Raw genomic sequence first — 20,355 nt, 5'->3', positions numbered from 1 at the left:
TCTGATATCAATATAGGAACCTCTGATTGGTCCAATTCAGCAATTCGGGCTAATATTATAAAAACTAATAAAAGAAAATTACGCCTTTCTGCACGCATTGTATGCCATTGCCTAGGTAGTACATGAAGGTGTATAGATAATCCATCAAACGACAGATGTCAACAGGACTAGCCCTTGTCCAAAGTGAACCCATTGAGGGTTTATTATTTTTCCCAAGGAAAAAACAGAGTGCCTGGAGTGGGGCTCGAACCCAGGAACTTCTGGGTCACAGTTGAATGCTTTAACCACTTGGTCCTTCACCCCCTTTATAGTTGTAAATAATCCATCCCAAGGAAAAATATAAAATCAAAAGTGCCTGAACAAGATAAAAAAAAGGCAATGAAATAATAATTGAGGTATTTTTAAGTCATTAAAGCTATAGCAAATACAGAAAGGTTAACATTTACTCTAAATCAATATACATCAATAATAAAATCTGACTCCTTTAGCAAACTGAAAAACTACTACCATCTCTATTCTTATTATGAAGTTGTTACTAAATGAGACTTACCCCTAACAAATTCCTGGGGATGTATCCGTCTTTGCCATTGAGTTGAGCCCACCACCACTCCTTCTCTGTCTCGTCACCTTTTCTAAGCACCGTTATTTTATCGTTGATGACAAAGTTTAGTTCATCTGAGTTACTCGCTGTGTAGTCGAAAACTGCATAGACATCCCCACCATTTGTGATTCCCAATTTCTCTTGGATACCTGAGAAGAAAAAATGAAAAAATGAGGTGAATATCATCAAAGCTGTAGTTTAAAAAAAAAAATCATAGTTTATAAGACAGAATTACACATATTTGGTCTTTTTTAAAAAAGGAAATTTGGTCAATGATTGGCAAGTAATTCATTACAGCAAGTGAAACAATGGATTGGAAATTAGCTGACTGCACCCTGTGGCACTAACACAGGGGATTCAGGGATTGAGATAATTGTATATTATATTATAGAACAGAATGAATATCTAATCCAGAAGGCTCACATCCAACAGGATGACTGGTTTAATGAGGAAGGTAAAAATCCTCCAGTGTGTGTTCTCACATTAATTAGTGACAATGCTTTGCATCCAACAAATCTTTTTTAAAACGAGAACTTTTGCTCAGTCATCAACTGGCCTCATTTAAATGAATATAAAGCCTCTATAAGGCGGGCAGACACATTTTTGTTCAAAATGTGAGTGACCATCTAAGGCATTCTGACGACAGAAGGTCACTACTGCTTTGTCTTGATATTGCTTATGCTTTGCCATTCAAAATGCAGATACTAGATTTAGAGCAAAAACGAAAGTGTCATAATTGACTGCTCAAGAAAATTTGTTGAGATATCCTCCTAGTTATGACTGAGTATGTGAATCACCCTTACGAGATAAAATGTGACCAATCTTCTCAAAAGTGATTGTGTAGCTCTGGGTCTGTTAGATCTGGCAGAAAGAGCTTTGCGCTAGACTAAAGGCCTATCCAAAAGGTGGAAAGCAATTGCTATTATCCGTTTCACGCTATAGAAACCGGGATTTAAACTCCAGCTCAATGAGCTTAATGGCTCTGAAGGACTATAAGATTGATGTGGTGGGTGACAAATGAAAAAAATCACACTCACTGTATAAGTAGTCTGAGCAGCCGTCGTATCCATCTTCGTCTTCCTCACACTTGTCTGCTGCCGTCTCCTGGTCTGAAATGGTGGTGGCAAAAACGCATGCACCGTGCTCCACAAGGAATCGCACCATTGGTAGATTGTTACAGGAGGCAGCACAATGCAAAGGAGTCCTAGATTGAAGAAAAGTGGAAATATACAGTGAAAAGATATGACAATGGCAAATAGACATTAATGAATGCGATGAGCAAAATAAATGACACCATCAGAACAAGTTTTCCAAGAAGATTCAGATTTATCAAGGTGTCATAATTGGTTTATTAGTTTTAAATGAACATTTTTTTTTCTTTTTTTTGTTGTTGTCTGATCCTGATATAAATTTACTGATAGTTAAAGGAGAGAATATTTAACCAGATAAATGTCGTGCTCTGGACATACCTGTATTTAAACATTTGGTCAGAAAACTCGTCCTTCAAATATCGATCGATTTAAATGACCCTCATCTTGGCAAAAACTCTCAAACCTGGGACCTCGTGAAGTCTTCCTTATGTCCTAAAAGTTTGAGAGTTTTTGGCCGAGATGAGGGGAATTTAAATCCATAAATATTTGAAGGACAAATTTTTCTGGCCAAAATTTTTAATTCATGCCTTTCAAGTTAATTGGTTAATGGAGATCTCAGAGTTATGTAACTGTGATCACCAAGTGTGATATAAATGATTTCAATAAGAAAGTAACAAACTGTTAATAACACGGTGTGGTGAAACCTACTGTGGTACTCTTTGTCCTTAAATAGTAACTGTGTCAAAGGCTTATGATTTCAATTGTCAAAGTTTACCACTTGTGTCACTGATTTTATCAAAGACACTATTGTAAGGACAAATTAGACACACTCTTTGTTAGGGCTCATTGATTGACAATATATTAAACATTTTATTTACTCTCTCTCTCTCTCACTCTCTAAAGCAATGAGCAATGAGTGATTATTGTTATTCAGTCAAGGATTGTGGGCGAGAAATGAGTGGTATACACATTTCCAAGGATTTCCTACTTAGTTTCACAATGTTCGTTGCTCTTGTGAAAAAAAAACTAGTGGCCATTGTGTCTTTATACATTGACAATTTGCTTTCGTCAAGATAAAATTATGTTTTGAAGCCATATCACCAAACTCTCAAATTCAAAAAGTTTTATCAAATCATAGAGATACTTTATGCAGTTCCAAAGCTGGAGAAAGATGCATAGTTCAACAATATTTTAGTAGTCGTAGGCAATTTACTAACAAGAAATGCAACAAATAGTCCATGCACTTACCACCCATCACTGTCAGGAGAGTTGACATCACAACCAAACTCAATGAGAAACTTGACAATTTCGTAATGTCCTGCACAAATGGCATTGTGGAGGGCAGTGATTCCTTCATCATTTGGAGTGCTCACATCATCAACCTAAAAAATAATATTGCAGTATTCAGGTGTCATTAATATATTGACCTTATTATGTGTCTTTTAAATTAAAACAAAGAAGCTATGTAAAGAAATAGTGATGAAATGTATGAAAAAAAAAGAGAGAGAGAGAGAGAGAGAGAGAGAGAGAGAGAGAGAGAGAGACACACATTCTCTCACTGTACTCAGGTGTAAAATGAGTGCCTGGTTTTCCGTTGGAAAAAAATTTAACATCTCCTAACAGGCGTCATGTCTCATCCTACACTTTATGTGTTGCTGTTGACCAGGAACAATTTGTAAAGCGCTTTGAGCTTGTTAGTTATTGCACTATATAAAAGCTCACGGTTTTTTTTTTTTAAACAGTAAAAAAATAAAAATAAAAAAAGAATAAAACTACTATTTACAATAACAAAATAGTTACCTGTACAGCCACTTTCTTAACCAGGTCCAGTTCTCCTTCCAATGATCCATCCAATAGCAAAGCAAGTGGGTCAAAACTGACCCTATTATTGCACCTTCTTGTTCCTTTGTTCTTTTTCAGGTTACTCTTAGTCTTCCTCACAATCGCCTCCACCTTGCTAGGCTTGCTGTTTGTGGAATCCTTAGAATCAGAAGACGACTTTGGCACAGACTCGACAGGTGTTGATGATGATGATGATGTCGTAGTAGTTGTAACAGTTGTCGTAGTAGAAGTGACAGATGAAGCAGTAGATGATAATGACTCAGTGCCTTTAGGTATGGAACTTTCCTTCTGGTTTTTCTCCTTTTCTGACACAGCTGGCTTATCATTGATTGTCTTTTCTTGGTCTTTGAGAGCTTTAGAAGCTTCATCTGTTTGTTGCTGTTGTTGTTCTTTTGCCTCCTGTTCCTGTCTGTCCTGTAGAGCTTTGTTGACGTCATCGCTTTCGCCATCAGAATGACGACGTCTGACTTGTTTGGGCGTGTTGAGTTTGTAGCTGCCTGCAGACGAAATGACATAAATGTTTAATATATTGATATTTTAATTTCAAACTGGTCTGTACAATTGAGTTGTAAAATAATTTTAAAATTAACATTTAAAAAATTAAAAGGGTATACATTACAGTTAGATCCTTTGAACATCAAGGCCAACCTTTTTATACCATGATAAGTTATAAATTGATTATATTTTTAGCCTAAAACATTTAATTATAGAGAGAAAAATATCATTTATCAAAACTAATAGACGATAGTGATACATCAGTGAATGAGGACAGGGTTTTGAAATACTGTGAGTGGATGAACCTGTGTTCAGTAGAATTGTATACATGGAAAGCTAGACTTTTTTTTTTGGTTGGGTAAAATTACAAACGAATTACACAGAAAGGTTTATAAAAACAGGCAATAAAAAAAGCAACACAACCCCCCCCCCCCCTCCTAAAAAACAACCCCAGGAAAAAAAAACAAATACAAATAAGGAGCAAACACTAGATAAATATATAAACGTAAATCATGTTTTAAAAAATTGGTATGAACTACAGTCAGCAGATATAAAAGAAAATCTAAAAATAAAGTGACCTACAGTTGACAATTATTCCAGCACTGCAGCTTATACTAATTTTTCTTTCATCAACTACACACAAGTCTCACCTTTATCTGAAGCAATGTCAGGATAGTCATGTGGGCTGACAGCACCAAATGTTTGTTGTCCCTCTCCTTCTTGACCAGGGGTAATAGCACCAGCCATCTGTTGTGTTGAGTTTGAATCCACCACATTGCCTGTCCCAGTTTTGCTGTCCTGAGCCTCCATGTTTTTATACAATTTATTCAGATTCTGTTGATATTTCTCCATGGCTGCCCCTCCCAGCCTTCCCATGTAAGTGTTGGCGATTTGATTCTTGGAGGCATATCGATAGGTTGGGGCTGGTTTTAGATTTAGCTGTGGATGCTGCCCTGGTTGAGGCTGCTGAGGGACAGGAGGTGGTGACTGTGTTGTTGCTGTAGACGTTTGGTTGTTGGTGTTTGGATGTTGATTTGATGAGGGTTTGGAATCCAAACCCAAACCTGTCCGTGGAGAGTTAACATCTTCTAGTTGATGACCAGATGGGAGGTTGGGTTTAGCGAGGAATGTCGTAACACCTTCGAAAGCTTGTTTTGTACCATGAGTATTGGAAGAGGATGATGATGATAAAGTTTGAAAGTGTGGAGGAGCATAAGCAGAAGGAGAGGAGTCGGATGACTTAGCACCGTCTTTAGACTGGAGGGTGGATTGGTTCTTGTTGCCTTTGTTACTGTTCAATCGCTCTATCATGGCAGAAACTGGTCCGATAGGTGTTTCATTAATATTGGACTGAAACGAGACAATATAAATGAATTAATATTACATTATTTAGGATCACGTAGACACCATCAAATATACTTATAATTAATTGACTGGGTCTTGCCCCTCTATGTTCATGCTATCAGTTCAACTTAACTCAAAAGAATTTACAAATTTTTCTTTTTAAAATCCAGGGACTATAAAGGCAATTGTTTGATTGTGATCAAATTCAACACACATAATATAGTTTCAGCATCGTACTGTAGGCAATATACATAAAAATAATAATTATAAATTCAATGGTATCTTATTCACCAGTCACACTAACCATCAATTTCAATGTGGTAAAATTGAAACCATAAAAATTCTGCTTTAAACTCCTCACAGTGATTTATTTCTATAAATTAGATTAATTACAATCAAAACAAGATTATTTAAAATAATAATGAGCCAGCGTTCATAGCATTTATTATCTGTGCTGTAAAATGAGTTGTCTTTCAATAACAAAAAGTCATATTAACATAATTTTTGTAATTTACAAACCAAAATACATTGTCTACTTAAGAAACACATTTCACTTGTAGACTTGCATACTTGAGATTTTAAAAATTCGTAGTTTTTCCAGTGAAAAAAAAAAAGTATAGAAACTAACTTTATATGATTACTAATGAGTCCTGAGAATGATTGAGTAAGGCTCTATCACTACATGATCCATTTTTCATGTTTTGCAAAAAAGAAAGTTATGACTTTCAAAACTTAAGATGACACAAGAGGATCCCTTATCTCCCCTGACCTATAAAATGAAATGGTCGGTCATTCAGCACATAATAATCATGGGTGCCAGCTGTTGAGTTTAAAAAGAGTCTGCAAATCTTGAACAGTTGCGGGTATCAGACTAAAACTACGCCCATTGTCAACCCTATCACCCACTATACACAAAAAACTGCCAAAATACCAGCAGACCATTATTTAATAAAAATTTGAAAATATTGAATTGCTAGTAATTGGCAATGATCTGGCATCCATCTTCCAAATCAATCAATGTCTTAAAAACAGGTTAAAACCAAAAGTCTCACCTCATCTTGTTTAATCTGTATTCCCCCACTAGAGTTAGAGGACCCTTCACTCGATGCTGGAGAACTCTGACCACTTCCTGCCTGTCTCTCCTCCTCGTGGATGGAGATGACAGGGTGGAGAGAGGATGGGGGGAGGCCTTCCACACCCTTCCCTTGACCTGTGTCTTGGTTTCTAAGTCCCGATGACGTTGAAGAGGAACCACTTGGTGTATTTGGACTTGGCTGTATCCTATTTGTCTGGGTTGAGGGATGGGAGATGTTGCTGTTGTAATTGGTTGTGGTGGTAGTAGTGGTGGGTTGGTCTATCACATTTTTGTGTGGTTGTCTCTGAAGTGGGACTGGATGCTGGGGATGTTGCTGCTGCTGTTTTTGTTGTTGCTGTTGCTGATGTGATGTTGGGGGAAGGTTAGTGTAATTCTGATTGGGCTTGCTGAAGTCGTTATTGTTGAATGTCTGAGGTTTACTGTGTGGGGGGTTTATAAATTCAGTCTGCTGTTGGTTGGGTGGTGGTGGTCGTCGATGTTGTTGTTGTTGACTAGTTATGTTATGGTTGTATCCAGGTCTATTTTGATTATTATTATTGTTACCATGGCCTAAAGGAAGAACTATAGGTAGATTATAGTCTCCTTGTCCCTCCCTGTTTTCATATTGCTGGTGATTGGATTTAGGTCCTTTTACATCGGCATTTGTCTGACCAAGTCTGACACCAGCGGGCAATGTTTGATACTTTGGATCCTGTTTGGCAAAATGTCCATGCTGAGAATACGAATCGTCTTTCACAACATCATTAGGAGCGTATTGAATATAGGGATCACCACTTTTTATCGTGTTGGCCGAATTGACTTGGTTGTTGATATTATTGGCATTTTCTTTGTTATTCTGTTTATTACTATTGGCTGCCTGTTTGTATGCCTGCCGGTTCGGGTCTTCTTGCTGTTTCTTTTTCTTCAACCGCTGTTGCAATTCGAGAATCCGGTTGTCCATATTTTTCATCTCTTCCCGTTTTTGCTGCATGAGCTTTTCTTTAGCTGTTATGTTGTTTGTTTGTTGCTCATTGAGTTTATTTCGTAACTGAAATTAAAATGAAACAAGAAAAAATGAAAAGCAGTTAGAAGAAAAACATTTATTCAGACTGTTCCACTTTGTCCAATGTACGAAAATGGACATGAACAACAGCTATGTCTACAGTGAAGTGTGTTAAATCTCAAAGAATGTGTAAGTTATAAAACAAAAGCAAACTAAAAAAACAAAAAACAAAAATAAGGTAAATAAAAATAAATCTTACTACAGAAACAACCCCCTCCCCCCCCCCCAAAGAAAAACAAAAAAAACACAAAACATATATATATATATATATATATATATATATATATATTCACACACATACCAAAAGCTCTTTTCTGAGTTTTTCTAGTTCCAAGGCAGCCGCAGCATGTTTTTGTCCTGAGAGGCCAGTGTTTGTTTTGCCATTTCGAAGATCGGTCAACTGTCTGGTCAACTGGTCCACTCTAGCCACTGCCATGGCCAACTCCTTCTCTTTCTCATTGAACACGGCTCTCACTGCATCCAGTTCACTATCTGAAAATATAATATAAAGGAGATTTATTTAGATGGGAGGTAATTCTTGCTGTCTAACAGCGCGCTGCAGACAATTTGTCCCATCTCAAGACACGACTTCTCTACCATGTGTGTAAGCCTGTGTGTATTGGGGGTGGGGGGGATATGGAGAGAGAGAGAGAGAAAGAGAGAGAGAGACAGAGAGAGAGAGAGAGAGAGAGAGAGAGAGAGAGAGAGAGAGAGAGAGAGAGAGAGATCTTGTCCAAGCTGTACCTTGGTATTGAGTTTGCACTACGACATCAAGTCTGAAAGGCTCTCAGTCCATTTTGAAAGTCCAAAATCTATTGGTACACATCCTTGACAAAAATTTCCTTTAGAAGTCAACTCGGGACTCTGAGACTAACAACTCTAAGTAGAAACAACTCAAACTCGATGAATATATAATTTATGAGACTCTACCCAGTATTCCTATTTCTATTAAACTCTGTTCCGCTGGTAATCTAAGGGCTCTGTGAGCATTACAACAAGAAAAACAAATTTTAAAAAATTTCAATGATAAATTGCCTCAATAAACAGATAGGCTCTTAAGACATATTTGTAGAAGTATTCATGGTTGACACTACTTGGATTTCAAAATGTAGGTTGCTCCATGCATTTTACAAAGTGTTAAAACGAACGCCATCTGACAATTAAAAAATTTATTTTCATAATTAAATTTATAAAAATTGTAGGTTAAATATACTCTACAACCTGATTAATGAACACATTTTTCAAATTCTATATTTTTTGAAATGACAAAGTTGTCTTTGTGTAAAATGTGTAAAAATGTTCAATGTTTGATTTTTTTTTTTTTTAGAAAATGAAAAAAAAAATCAATGAAAATTTCAAAAATAAAAAAGATAGACAAAGCAAAAAAAAAAAAAACCTTGTTAAATATTTGGACTACTCACTCAGCTGCCCATTGTTGCTACGATGTTGTTCTGCCTGCCCCCGGAGTGCCCGTAACTTTTTCAGCTTGAGCTCTTGACTCTCCACACGCTCCCGAATCTTCCTCAGCCTTTCACTCTCCGAGGCCAACTGTGCATGCCTGGCCTCTTGCTGCTTCAAGTACTTGAGACGCTGCTCCTTGGCAACCAGGACCTATATTTGACAGATCGTATTGGATAGAAGCCAATGTTGTATATTCAGGCTTTTGGTAATAATTGGTTATGTCAGTTAGGGGGAGAATTAAAAAAAATATGAAGTTAAAAAAAAAAATAAACACCCCCCCCCCACCCTCAAACAAAATATTACATTCAAAAAGGAATGAAATGGACAAGGAATTTTTATGTGTCACAGTTTCTATAACTAATCGGGTTCATATCATCATTAACTTAAACCCAAAAACAGAAGGTAAAAAAAACGTAACATAACATTATACTTTATATATGTACTACTGCATGTGTGTCTTATACAACGTTACCTACCTGTTGTTGTGCCTCCATCTGTTGCTGTTGACGCGTGGCCATCTCCTGCAGCTCTGCCAGAGTTAGGTCCCCTGGGCCCCCGGGCAACTGGAGGGTGACAGAAGAAAAGGAAGAAATTAAATATGGAATTAAAACTTTTCTTTAATTAAAATGTTAACATTTATATATAGCGCATTTCCACAGTCATCGTCCTAAACAGACTTCGTGATGCCTCGCTTCTTCCCCCAACAGGACATATGGCACCAAGTTATACATAAATCTATCTACAAGCTTTCCTACTTTTGTACAATTATAATATATTAAGCCATCCATGCACTCATTCATACCAGGGTCCATAAAACAGAATGATGTGTGTAAAGAGCCTTATACAAGGACACAATGTTGGGCCCAAGTTTTTGAAATCACTTTCATACATAATACGGTAACTGAACATAACACCGTTCGACTTTCATTACGGACAGGATTCTGAGCAAAAACAACAGAAAAAAAGACCCCCCCAACACACACACACACACACACACACACACAATAAAACACAATCAAACAAGCGACACAACAATGCATTGAAATTACTAATTTTCATTTGAAAAAAAAAAGACGAAAATAAATAAATAAATAAAACCAAAACAGAACAAAAATAAACATGACATAAGCAGCTTCAAGTTTCATTTTATACTTTTGTGGATGCATAAATTAAATCGACATATCCTCAAGGCAGCCCAGTGTAAAGGCTCAAAGTCTAATAACTAATGACCGACGTGTACTTATTCGCAGGTCTGATAAGCCAATTCCCTATGGGCTGAATCTTGTGACGGAAATCTAAAAAAAAATGACGCAAAATATTGTCCATTATAACAATGTTAAAGTAGGCCTGTAAATGAGTTCGGATGTCAGACCTGCATATGTACACGTTGCTAATGACGCACAACATACATCGGTAGAAAGAAAAACAATAGTAAGTACAGCGAAAATAAATCAAGTACGTGAGAGATAACAAGAGAAAGAACAATAGCTGTTGGGAATCCCGAGACATGCCTATCAAGCAGAATGGCGATAACCTGATAAATCTGATAAAACCCACGTGTTTGTACTCTCTCTCTCTCTCTCTCTCTCTCTCTCTCTCTCTCTCTCTCTCTCTCTCTCTCTCACACACATACACACACTCTCTCTATCACACACACACACACACATTCTCTGTCTCTCTGACCGCCATTACATCTGGTCAGCAGATCAGAACAAATATTTTACATGCTATTTAAAACTCCATTATAACCATAGCGCGTAACTTGTATACTGATGGTCGGCCGATCAAACATCTGAATCTGAAGTCCCCATTTTCACGATCGACGGATCAAAACTCTGAAGTCTACATACAAGTTTGCGCGTCATGTTTTATTTAATTTTGAGCGGATAGGAACTCGGATGTCAAAATTAAATAAAACATTGTGCAAAGTTCGTTGGAAGAATATTTCGATCCGCTGATAGTGAAAATCTGGACTTACTAGATACAAAGCTAGTCTATCACTGTCATGAAAGCATAAGAAAAAAAATTGTTGGAAAACAAAGTGGCACTTCGAAGTCTTATTTCTCCAATATTATATAGAACTTCACCCGGGATCGCTCTCGGTCTCTTTGCGTGTGAAGTGAGTGCTCTGCAAACTGAGTTACTAGGACTGCCTTGATAGCGTATCTGTTATTTCACATGTTAGATATATAAAAAAAAAAACAAAACAAACAAATAAACAAAACAAAATTAAAAAAAAAACACGAAAAATAATAACAAATACAAATCAAAATCAAATAAACAACAATTTAAAAAAAATTAAAATGAGGAGAGAGAGAGAGAGAGAGAGAGAGAGAGAGAGAGAGAGAGAGAGAGAGAGAGAGAGAGAGAGAGAGAGAGGGGGGGGGAGTATCATGATTACATTTTAGTCTGAGATAGAAACCTGTTACTTCAGTCTGCAGAGTGAAGGGTAGGAATATAGGCGTAAACGGATCTCCGGCTGTTAAATTAAACGTCTAGAGGATGGAAAGGATGAAACGTGCGTTTTGAAACCAGTATGTAATGAGGACAAACAAAGCAGCCATTTGTCTTGTTTGTAATGAGGACGATAAATTATTCGCTCTTAAAAACGTTGGTTGACATAACGAGCTGCCGTAGTCACGATCCTGACACTCGCATTACACACTACACGCACGGTTGTTATCACACACCTTGCACATCACGTTTATATCGGCTCACATTACACACTACACGCACGGTTGTTATCACACACCTTGCACATCACGTTTATAGATAGTTCGAAGATGACGTCAATCAGGTCTTTGTTATTATTTTTTGCCATCCGAATTTATGAGTAATGCTCACTGAACTGTATTAACCCGACTACAAATGTTCATGGATACACACAGTTTTGTGTGTAAGTCCATTATACTTCCGGATGGCAATGTTATGAGCTTCTTAGCCAAGCGCATACTATCTATAGATAGTATGCAGATGACGTCACTCAGGCCTTTGTTATTGTTTTTGCCATCCGCGTTTGTGAGTTGTTCTCACTAAACTGTATTAACCAGACTATAAAAGTTCATGGTTACACAGAGTTTGTGTGTTGGTCCGTTATACTTCCGGATGGCAATGTTATGAGCTTCTTAGCCAAGCGCATACTATCTATATCGGCTCATTATACAGATGCACTGCAAATGGGAATTTTTTGAAAAGATTAATTTGTATTGGAGCATAATACATATCTCATTTATTTAAGAATATGCCAGATAAAAATAAAAGTAAGGACAGTCAAATTGCAAGAGAAATGAACTAAGAAAAAAAGAAAAGAAAAAGAAAGTTAAAAAAAAAAAGGAGAGAGAGAGAGAGAGAGAGAGAGAGAGAGAGAGAGAGAGAGAGAGAGAGAGATGATGATGATGATTATTCTTCTTCTTATAATAATAATAATAAAAAAAATAATAATAATAATAATAATAATAATAATAATAATAATAATAATAATAATAATAATAATAATAATAAAAAAAATAATAATAATTATTATCATAATTATAATTATCATTGTCATCATCATCATCATCATCATCATCATCATCATCATCATTATTACGTTTTCCTCTATGGAAAGAAGACACGGGATCGACTCGACTATCGACCCCATGGTGTGTGTGGTGTGCCAACCGAGTGTGTATCTATAATTTCATCTTAGAACACACATCATTAATTTACCACTTCGCCATCGTCCATGTCATTTTTTAAATAATGTGTTAACAGTCGATTCTACCCTTCGTCTGACAAAATACATTTACTTCCATTTCGTCCAGAATTCTCATTTCATATTTAAAAAATATTAAAAATTATTTAAGTTTGTTTTCCCTTATCGATGAACCATGATGACCCTCGACGAGTCAAACATTTACTAAATCTACAAGTCAAAAAGGGTTAATAATAATAATAATAATAATATAATAATAATAATAATAATAATAATAATAATAATAATAATAATAATAATAATAATAATAATAATAATAATAATACTAATAATAATAATAATAATTTATTCATCCATAAGAAATTTTGTACAGACGTGTTGAACATATATATACACCGGTTAACTTCATCATGTCCCGGTTCGAGAGATTTTTGGTTTTTTTTTTCTGTTTTCTTATAAATCATTATTATTATTTTATTTTATTTTATTTTGCCAAGAATAGATAGGGTCATTTAAAGCGATCTATTTGCAAAGGACACGTTTTCTGGACAACTCTTTTAAATACGAGCATTTCCAGATTACGACCGTGAACTGGTTAAATCTGGGACTTATGGTATGACACTGACACTCGTTTCGTTGTATACGAACTACCTCAACCCTTCTTAGGTGTTAAATGTTGTCATTGCCACGACTTCAAAATTGCTTTAAGCACATTTAATGGATATTGCGCTTTTAAAAGCTCAAGTTATTTTAAAAGATAATCGATTTCTTTTTTTTTTTTTGTCCCCCCCCCCCCTAATTTATTTAAAATAAAATCAAAATGTAGTTCGGTCCTCAAACCTGAAGTTTCTACGATGATGCAGGTGAAGATTATTGGCATACTGATGGTCATTTAAAAAAAACAACATTCTTGTTCACTGATTCCCGAAATTTATTATAATAATAATAATAATAATAATAATAATAATAATAATAATAATAATAATAATAATAATAATAATAATAATAATAATAATAATAAGAATAATAATAATACTAATAATAATGATGATGATGATGATAATAATAATAATGATAACAAAAATAATAGTGATAATGATAATAATAATATCAACAACAACAACAACAACAACAACAATAACAATAATAATAATAATAATAATAATAATAATAATAATAATAATAATAATAATAATAATAATAATTGTGACGCGAGTAACCGAAACAAAAAACAACAACATTCTTTTATCCCAGTAAAGCAGTACAGCTTGTATTGGCCTAGACCAAGGCCTTGCCTAGACTAAGGGAGCTTCGTGTGTTTATCATAAATGCTTCTGAATCAGAAAACATATAAATATAGCCAGTAGTAAGCCAGTAAATAGCCATGGACGATAGGAAGGTGGAAAGCTCCTGTGGAGAGCGCATTTTCCACCTGGCTACCCATCAAAGCCGTGTGATGCTTAGGATTACGAAGGCGATGATAATGATTAAGGCTCCTTTGTACCTGAAAAATCAACCGACCATTATTGTGCTGCGTCTTTAACATTGGGTTTTCCCCCATCGGTTTATTCCTGCTGGACAATAAATACACATCCCGATTTCTTTCTAATTCTTTAAATGGCAATAAATAAGATTCAAACGTAAAGAGTAGCCATGACGGTAAATAAATAATTAAAAAAAAAACAACAAAACAACAACTAAGTAAACAAATAAATAAATTCACGGTAATTATTTCCTCAGGGTCTATTCCGACAAATGACATCGATAACCCGGACATTAGTCGTAATGTAGAGTCGAAAAGTGAGCAAAAGAAAAAAAAAATTGCTACATTTCTTTCTCTCGGACATCAAGAGTTGTAAGTAAAATACTTCAGTAAGTAAGTGCCGTTGTAAGTAACCAAGAAAGTAAGTAGTCAATGAGAGTAGGGCACAATTTCAAATCTTATCAAAATCAGAACATCTATCATGTCTATACGCCGATACAGTTGATTATATCATACCACCCTCATCCTCACAGCGAAAGACACACACACACACACACACACACACACACACACACACACACACACACACCACCACCACCACCACCACCATCCACATCCATAAATATATACATTACCATCATAATGGGATTATAACAACACAAAGAGATCTTGTCCTCCTTTGGGTATTTATCTCCACGACGCCATTCCCATTATGCATAACATTGTTGTATACCCTCCACTCAGCGACATCTATAGAGGCGATGCCTACACGTCATCGCCAGGAATGTAAAGAATCCCCCCATATCATTTTGACATAAGACTATTGTTGTCCCTGGGGGCTTTCTGTAATGTAACCAACCACAAATCCTATTGCCTTTCACCATTCCCTTCTCACATCCCTTGTCCTCTTAAAAAGCGACCTTGAATCTTCTTTTCTATAAACCAGTAACCCCCCCCCCCCCTCCATTTCATTACCCCCCCTAGAGTAGGTACAAGGCAAAATATAAATTATGTATGCAACACGGCATGAGCGAATATTTTAGGGCGAATTGATCAAATTATATAAGAAAGTATACGGGGTCCAATTAAAAAACAAAAAAACCCCCGAAAAACCCCAAACAAAAACAAAAAACAAAACAAAAACAAACAAAGAGCAAAAGAACAATACCCCCCCCCCCAAAAAAAAAAAAAAAACAAAAAAAAAAACAAAAAAAAACAACAAAAAAAAAACAAAAAACAACAGCAACAAAAAACAAAAAAAAAAAAAAAAAAACAAAAACAAAACTAAAAGACACAATCAACACCCCCCCCCCCCCCCGCGCCTTCTTTAAACCCCCCCCCCCAAAAAAAAAAAAAAAAAAAACCAACAAAATGAAATGAAACACCTTAAAATATAATGATACGGATTCAAAATCAGAAGAAAAAAAAATGTGTAACATGTTGAATAAAAATTAAATTAGCGAACTGTTACTTTGGTTGGAAAATAATTTGACTCTGACAGGGTTAAGAGAATCAATGGAGTCAATTCAAGACGATCGGACTCGGTTCGAGGCGGCTACGGGGGAGGGTGAAGAAGATGGCGACAGAGGAAACGGAAACAGGTGTTCTCGGGCTTGTCGTTGTATGCGACTTGAACTTGAGACACAACATAATGGAAACAAGCCTAAAGGACAGACCAGACCGTGGGAATCAGGGGAAAATGCGACAAGGTCGATAGGATATTTCTTTAATGTCAATTTAAAAACAAACTTTTAAAAGTAAAGAAAAAATATAAAAACAAAACAGAACCAAACAAAAAAACACAACAAAACTACCAAAAAAAAAAAAATAAAATAAAATAAACAACAAAAACAAAAAACAAACAAGGATTAAACATACACACAACCCTAAAAAAAAAACGAAATATAGAAAGTAACAATTTAAGAAACACATACAGATAAAAAAAAAGAAGAAACAAAACAAAATAAAAAGCAAACACACACACACACACACACACACACACACACACACACACACACACACAAAACAACCAAACCAAACGATTGCGCATCAAACATAATCAAAGACGAAACATAACAAGATCGGTATTTTCAACACAGAAACGTTAAATACGTTTTGAATGTGGATTCTACAGTGAGCACGTGACAGACTCAATGTGAAAAGCATTCTGTATAAGGGATGTCGGTCAAAGCATGAAGGGTAAAAATTGAGGCCAAAAAAGCTATAGATTAGATATAAACTTAAAGTATGGTGATATCTACCACAAGCTAGTCTATATATATATATATAAACAGGTGTTCTCGGACTTGACGTTGTATGCGACTTGAACTTGAGACACTCTGACAACATAATGGAAACAAGCCTAAAGGACAGACCAGAACGTGGGAATCAGGGGAAAACGCGACAAGGTCGATAGGATATTTCTTTAATGTCAATTTAAAAACAAACTTTTAAAAGTAAAGAAAAAATATAAAAACAAAACAGAACCAAACAAAAAACACAACAAAACTACAAAAAAAAAAATAAAATAAAATAAACAACAACAAAAAAAACAAACAAGGATTAAACATACACACAACCCTAAAAAAACGAAATATAGAAAGTAACAATTTAAGAAACACATACAGATAAAAAAAAAGAAGAAACAAAACAAAATAAAAAGCAAACACACACACACACACACACACACACACACACACACACAACAACCAAACCAAACGATTGCGCATCAAACATAATCAAAGACGAAACATAACAAGATCGGTATTTTCAACACAGAAACGTTAAATACGTTTTGAATGTGGATTCTACAGTGAGCACGTGACAGACTCAATGTGAAAAGCATTCTGTATAAGGGATGTCGGTCAAAGCATGAAGGGTAAAAATTGAGGCCAAAAAGCTATAGATTAGATATAAACTTAAAGTATGGTGATATCTACCACAAGCTAGTCTATATATATAATATATATATATATATATATATATATATATATATATATATATATATATATATATATATATATATATATATATAAAATGATAACGTTGAAGTGGACCGCGAATAACTTGTCCTCCCTAGTGTAACGATATCGTCAAATTTTCTGCGTGAACTAATTTATTAAAAAAAAAAAAAAACAAAAACAAAAAAAAAAAAAAAGAGAGAGAGAGAGAGAGAGAGAGAGAGAGAGAGAGAGAGAGAGAGAGAGAGAGAGAGAGAGTGAGAGACAGAGTAGGAGAGAGATAGATAGAGGGAGGGAGAGAGAGAGTGTGTGTGTGTGTGTGTGTGTGTGTGAGAGAGAGAGAGAGAAAGAGAGAGAGAGAATATCTAGATGATTCAAGCACGTATTAAGAGGAGAGAAAAAAAATTCTTTGGTCATCCAATCAGAATTTTGGAACCTTCGCACTAAAAAAACGCGACTGTAAAAAAACAAAACAAACCGACAACAAAGAAAAGAACAAAAATAGCAGTCTTTGATATTAATAGTTGAGTGGTGGGGACGGAGCACCATGGAGGGACTGGTATTGATAATACTATCAGAAGTCGGCGCCAAGGCAGGCACGACATATTTGTAAGAAGATATCCATACAATAAAACACGATAAAGGTTATAATTTGGTATGTAATACTTTATTGTGTCGGGTTTTTTTATGGCAGAGTAGCACAGGTCACCGCCTCCATAACAGTCCCAGCAACATTCTTTTTGCGTGACACACTCGAAGAACGTACATCTTATCCTTGAACCCCCATAAGTAATAATAATTAATGGAATCTTGGACGACGTGCAATGTACACGTTTAGCGGCGAATAGAATAGAAGTATTTCCCATTTCAAACACACCGAGTCGCAATGTTCCAAGCTTTTCAGGGACTCTAGCAACCATAAAAATCATGATTACTCTTAGCTAGGTACCCATTCATACCGAGGTCTAGTGGGCTAATATTGCATACGTAAAGTACCTTACCCATGGATAATGTGGCGGGGCCAGATCAGAATTTACAACCATTGGCACCTGACCGACCACAGATAGCGCGTGAATGGGGAAGATTAACCTAACAAGAAAAGTAACATATTCGGACATTAATTTGTGTTATATATGGTCGGTATATGGAAAGAAAAAAAGAAGATAAAACACAAACTAGATTATCTGAGAGTTTAATTTTTTAAAAATTGTATGGGGGTGGGGAGGGGGGGGGGGGGGGGGGGGGAAGGGGAGACCCACAGACTACTAGGAGTGTAATCTGTCGGGGGACCTACGGAGTCAATTGGAGGATATGGACATATTAAAACACCCGACAACCACCCATTATAAAAACATAACACATAATACAAGGTGTAATATAAAGGCAATTAAAGGTAAGTTGGAGGATGAGGTTCTGTGAGAGAAGCCCCGCTTTGGTGAGGAGGTTGAAAGGACAAAAGACGATGCGGGTTATTGCTGGTGGTAAGTAAAACGATCACGGGAAATCCACACCTTTATACTACGAGTACCTGATGGCAAGAGTCATCAGACCTAGATCAAATTCCAGAAATAACCAAATTTAGAAATAAAGAAATGGAAAAAAAAGCAGAGAAAGAAAGAAAGAAAGTGTGTGTGTGTGGGAGAGAGAGGGGGAGAGAGAGAGAGAGAGAGAGAGAGAGAGAGAGAGAGAGAGAGAGAGAGAGAGAGAGAGAGAGAGAGAGAGAGAGATATTAGTCGAAAACCTGACATGGGCAAACAAAACATCCACCGAATTTCTATGTAAAAACGTAGGTGCATCAAATCAAAATGCATGATTTCAACACTGATTTATATTAAAGCGTCGCTTTAAAATGCTTTAGAAATGATGTAATGTGAATTTTTAACGCAAATCCCATTTAATTTATGAGTAAAATTACTTTACTTTTAACGTTTATTATTTTTGTTTGTTTTTGGTCTAATATTTGATTTAAAATTTCCCGACCTGACGAGGAAAAAACAACTTCCCAATTAGGCCCCTAACAATCAGTACCGACCAATTAAATTGTCTAAACAGTAACTCTGTAGTTATTAATTTAAAAAAGTGAGTGGAGTAGGCACTTATGTTGATAATAACAAGAAATGAAGTGAGCAGGAAAGTGCCAGAAGACAACAGAGAATAAAATCTAGCGACGGCGATGGGGACTCGAACCCGCGACCTTACTGGTACGACAACTCCGGGAGATCCCCGGCCAGGCGGAGTTGTACCAGTAAGGGCGCGGGTTCGAGCCCCCATCGCCGCCGGGAAGCTTTTATTCTCTGTTGTCTTCTGGCACTTTCTTACTCACTTCATTTCTTGTTGTAACTCTGTAGCTGTAGTCTTCCTGCTATGGTTTGAGATGAAAAAAGGTTCCGATTCTCCAACTTCTAAAAGAATTCGATGGTTACGATACGATGACAGAGACAGGTGAGATAGTTATTAAAAAAAAAAAAAAAAGAAATAATGACATCCAAGTGACATGGAAGCCCGCAGTGCAGGAACCTTTTTCCAAAAAAATAAATTAATTCAAATGAATCAAAAACCACTTGCTTATCTGTTCAGGTGCATAGAGATTCGTTCGATTTCAGAAAATTGTCACTCTAATGTTTAACCACGTATTTTAAGTGAATGAGTTCATTAAAAAAAACAACAAACCAACCCACACACAAAAAAAACAAACAATCAAAACAAAAAAAAAAGCACGTCAATTTGAGTTGCCCGTCACGTTCCATCCGCCAGACAGTCCCTAAATATGGTAGCCATCTATCAAAGTTATCTTGTCTCATCTGTCAGTTTTGATGTCAATGTCCGCCTTTTATGTTCCTGTCTCCACGTGCATGTAAATTTGACGTTTATTGGATATTGACGGAGGACGATAAGTAGGAGGATGATAGTTGCTTTTGACTGTATGAAGGGGAATGGAGGAGAAAGCGGAGGGACGGAAAGTGATCGGGAAAGCAGAAAACGACCTCAAATTCGTTATCTCCATATAGAAATCATAGTATCGCTTGTGACAGAAAAGGCAAAGACACCCCCCCCCCCCCCCCACCCAAAAAAAACCCAAACAAATAAACAAACCAGTTACCAAACAAAACACAATCAAAAAGAAAAAAACCAACAAAATGAAGGGAGGCTGCCCCAACCATGGGGCCGCCGAACAAAAATAAGCAGTTGATAAAGGAATAACAACAACAACAACAACAATAATAATAATAATAAAATAATATAATA

At 36.1% G+C, this 20,355-nt stretch overlaps 1 protein-coding gene across 13 annotated transcripts in view; it reads right to left on the bottom strand.

Annotated features, from left to right (window-relative positions):
- LOC144967910 (apoptosis-stimulating of p53 protein 1-like) overlaps positions 1 to 20,355 on the bottom strand; it is a 119,559-nt gene that overhangs the window by 1,623 nt on the left and 97,581 nt on the right. For all 13 annotated transcript variants that reach the window (XM_078905685.1, XM_078905694.1, XM_078905675.1 and 10 more), the window contains 9 exons: positions 9,449 to 9,535; positions 8,933 to 9,122; positions 7,813 to 8,003; positions 6,426 to 7,496; positions 4,680 to 5,379; positions 3,493 to 4,031; positions 2,941 to 3,074; positions 1,639 to 1,805; positions 551 to 750 (listed from right to left, as the gene is read on the bottom strand). In XM_078905685.1, coding sequence (XP_078761811.1) covers positions 551 to 750; positions 1,639 to 1,805; positions 2,941 to 3,074; positions 3,493 to 4,031; positions 4,680 to 5,379; positions 6,426 to 7,496; positions 7,813 to 8,003; positions 8,933 to 9,122; positions 9,449 to 9,535 — 3,279 coding nt within the window. The remainder of the gene's footprint in view (positions 1 to 550; positions 751 to 1,638; positions 1,806 to 2,940; positions 3,075 to 3,492; positions 4,032 to 4,679; positions 5,380 to 6,425; positions 7,497 to 7,812; positions 8,004 to 8,932; positions 9,123 to 9,448; positions 9,536 to 20,355) is intronic.

This window comes from Berghia stephanieae, chromosome 1, assembly GCF_034508935.2.
Source record: "Berghia stephanieae isolate SIO BIC M18660-M18661 chromosome 1, UCSD_Bste_1.3, whole genome shotgun sequence".
Classification (NCBI taxonomy): domain Eukaryota; kingdom Metazoa; phylum Mollusca; class Gastropoda; order Nudibranchia; family Aeolidiidae; genus Berghia; species Berghia stephanieae.
This window is presented reverse-complemented; position numbering and strand designations above follow the sequence as displayed.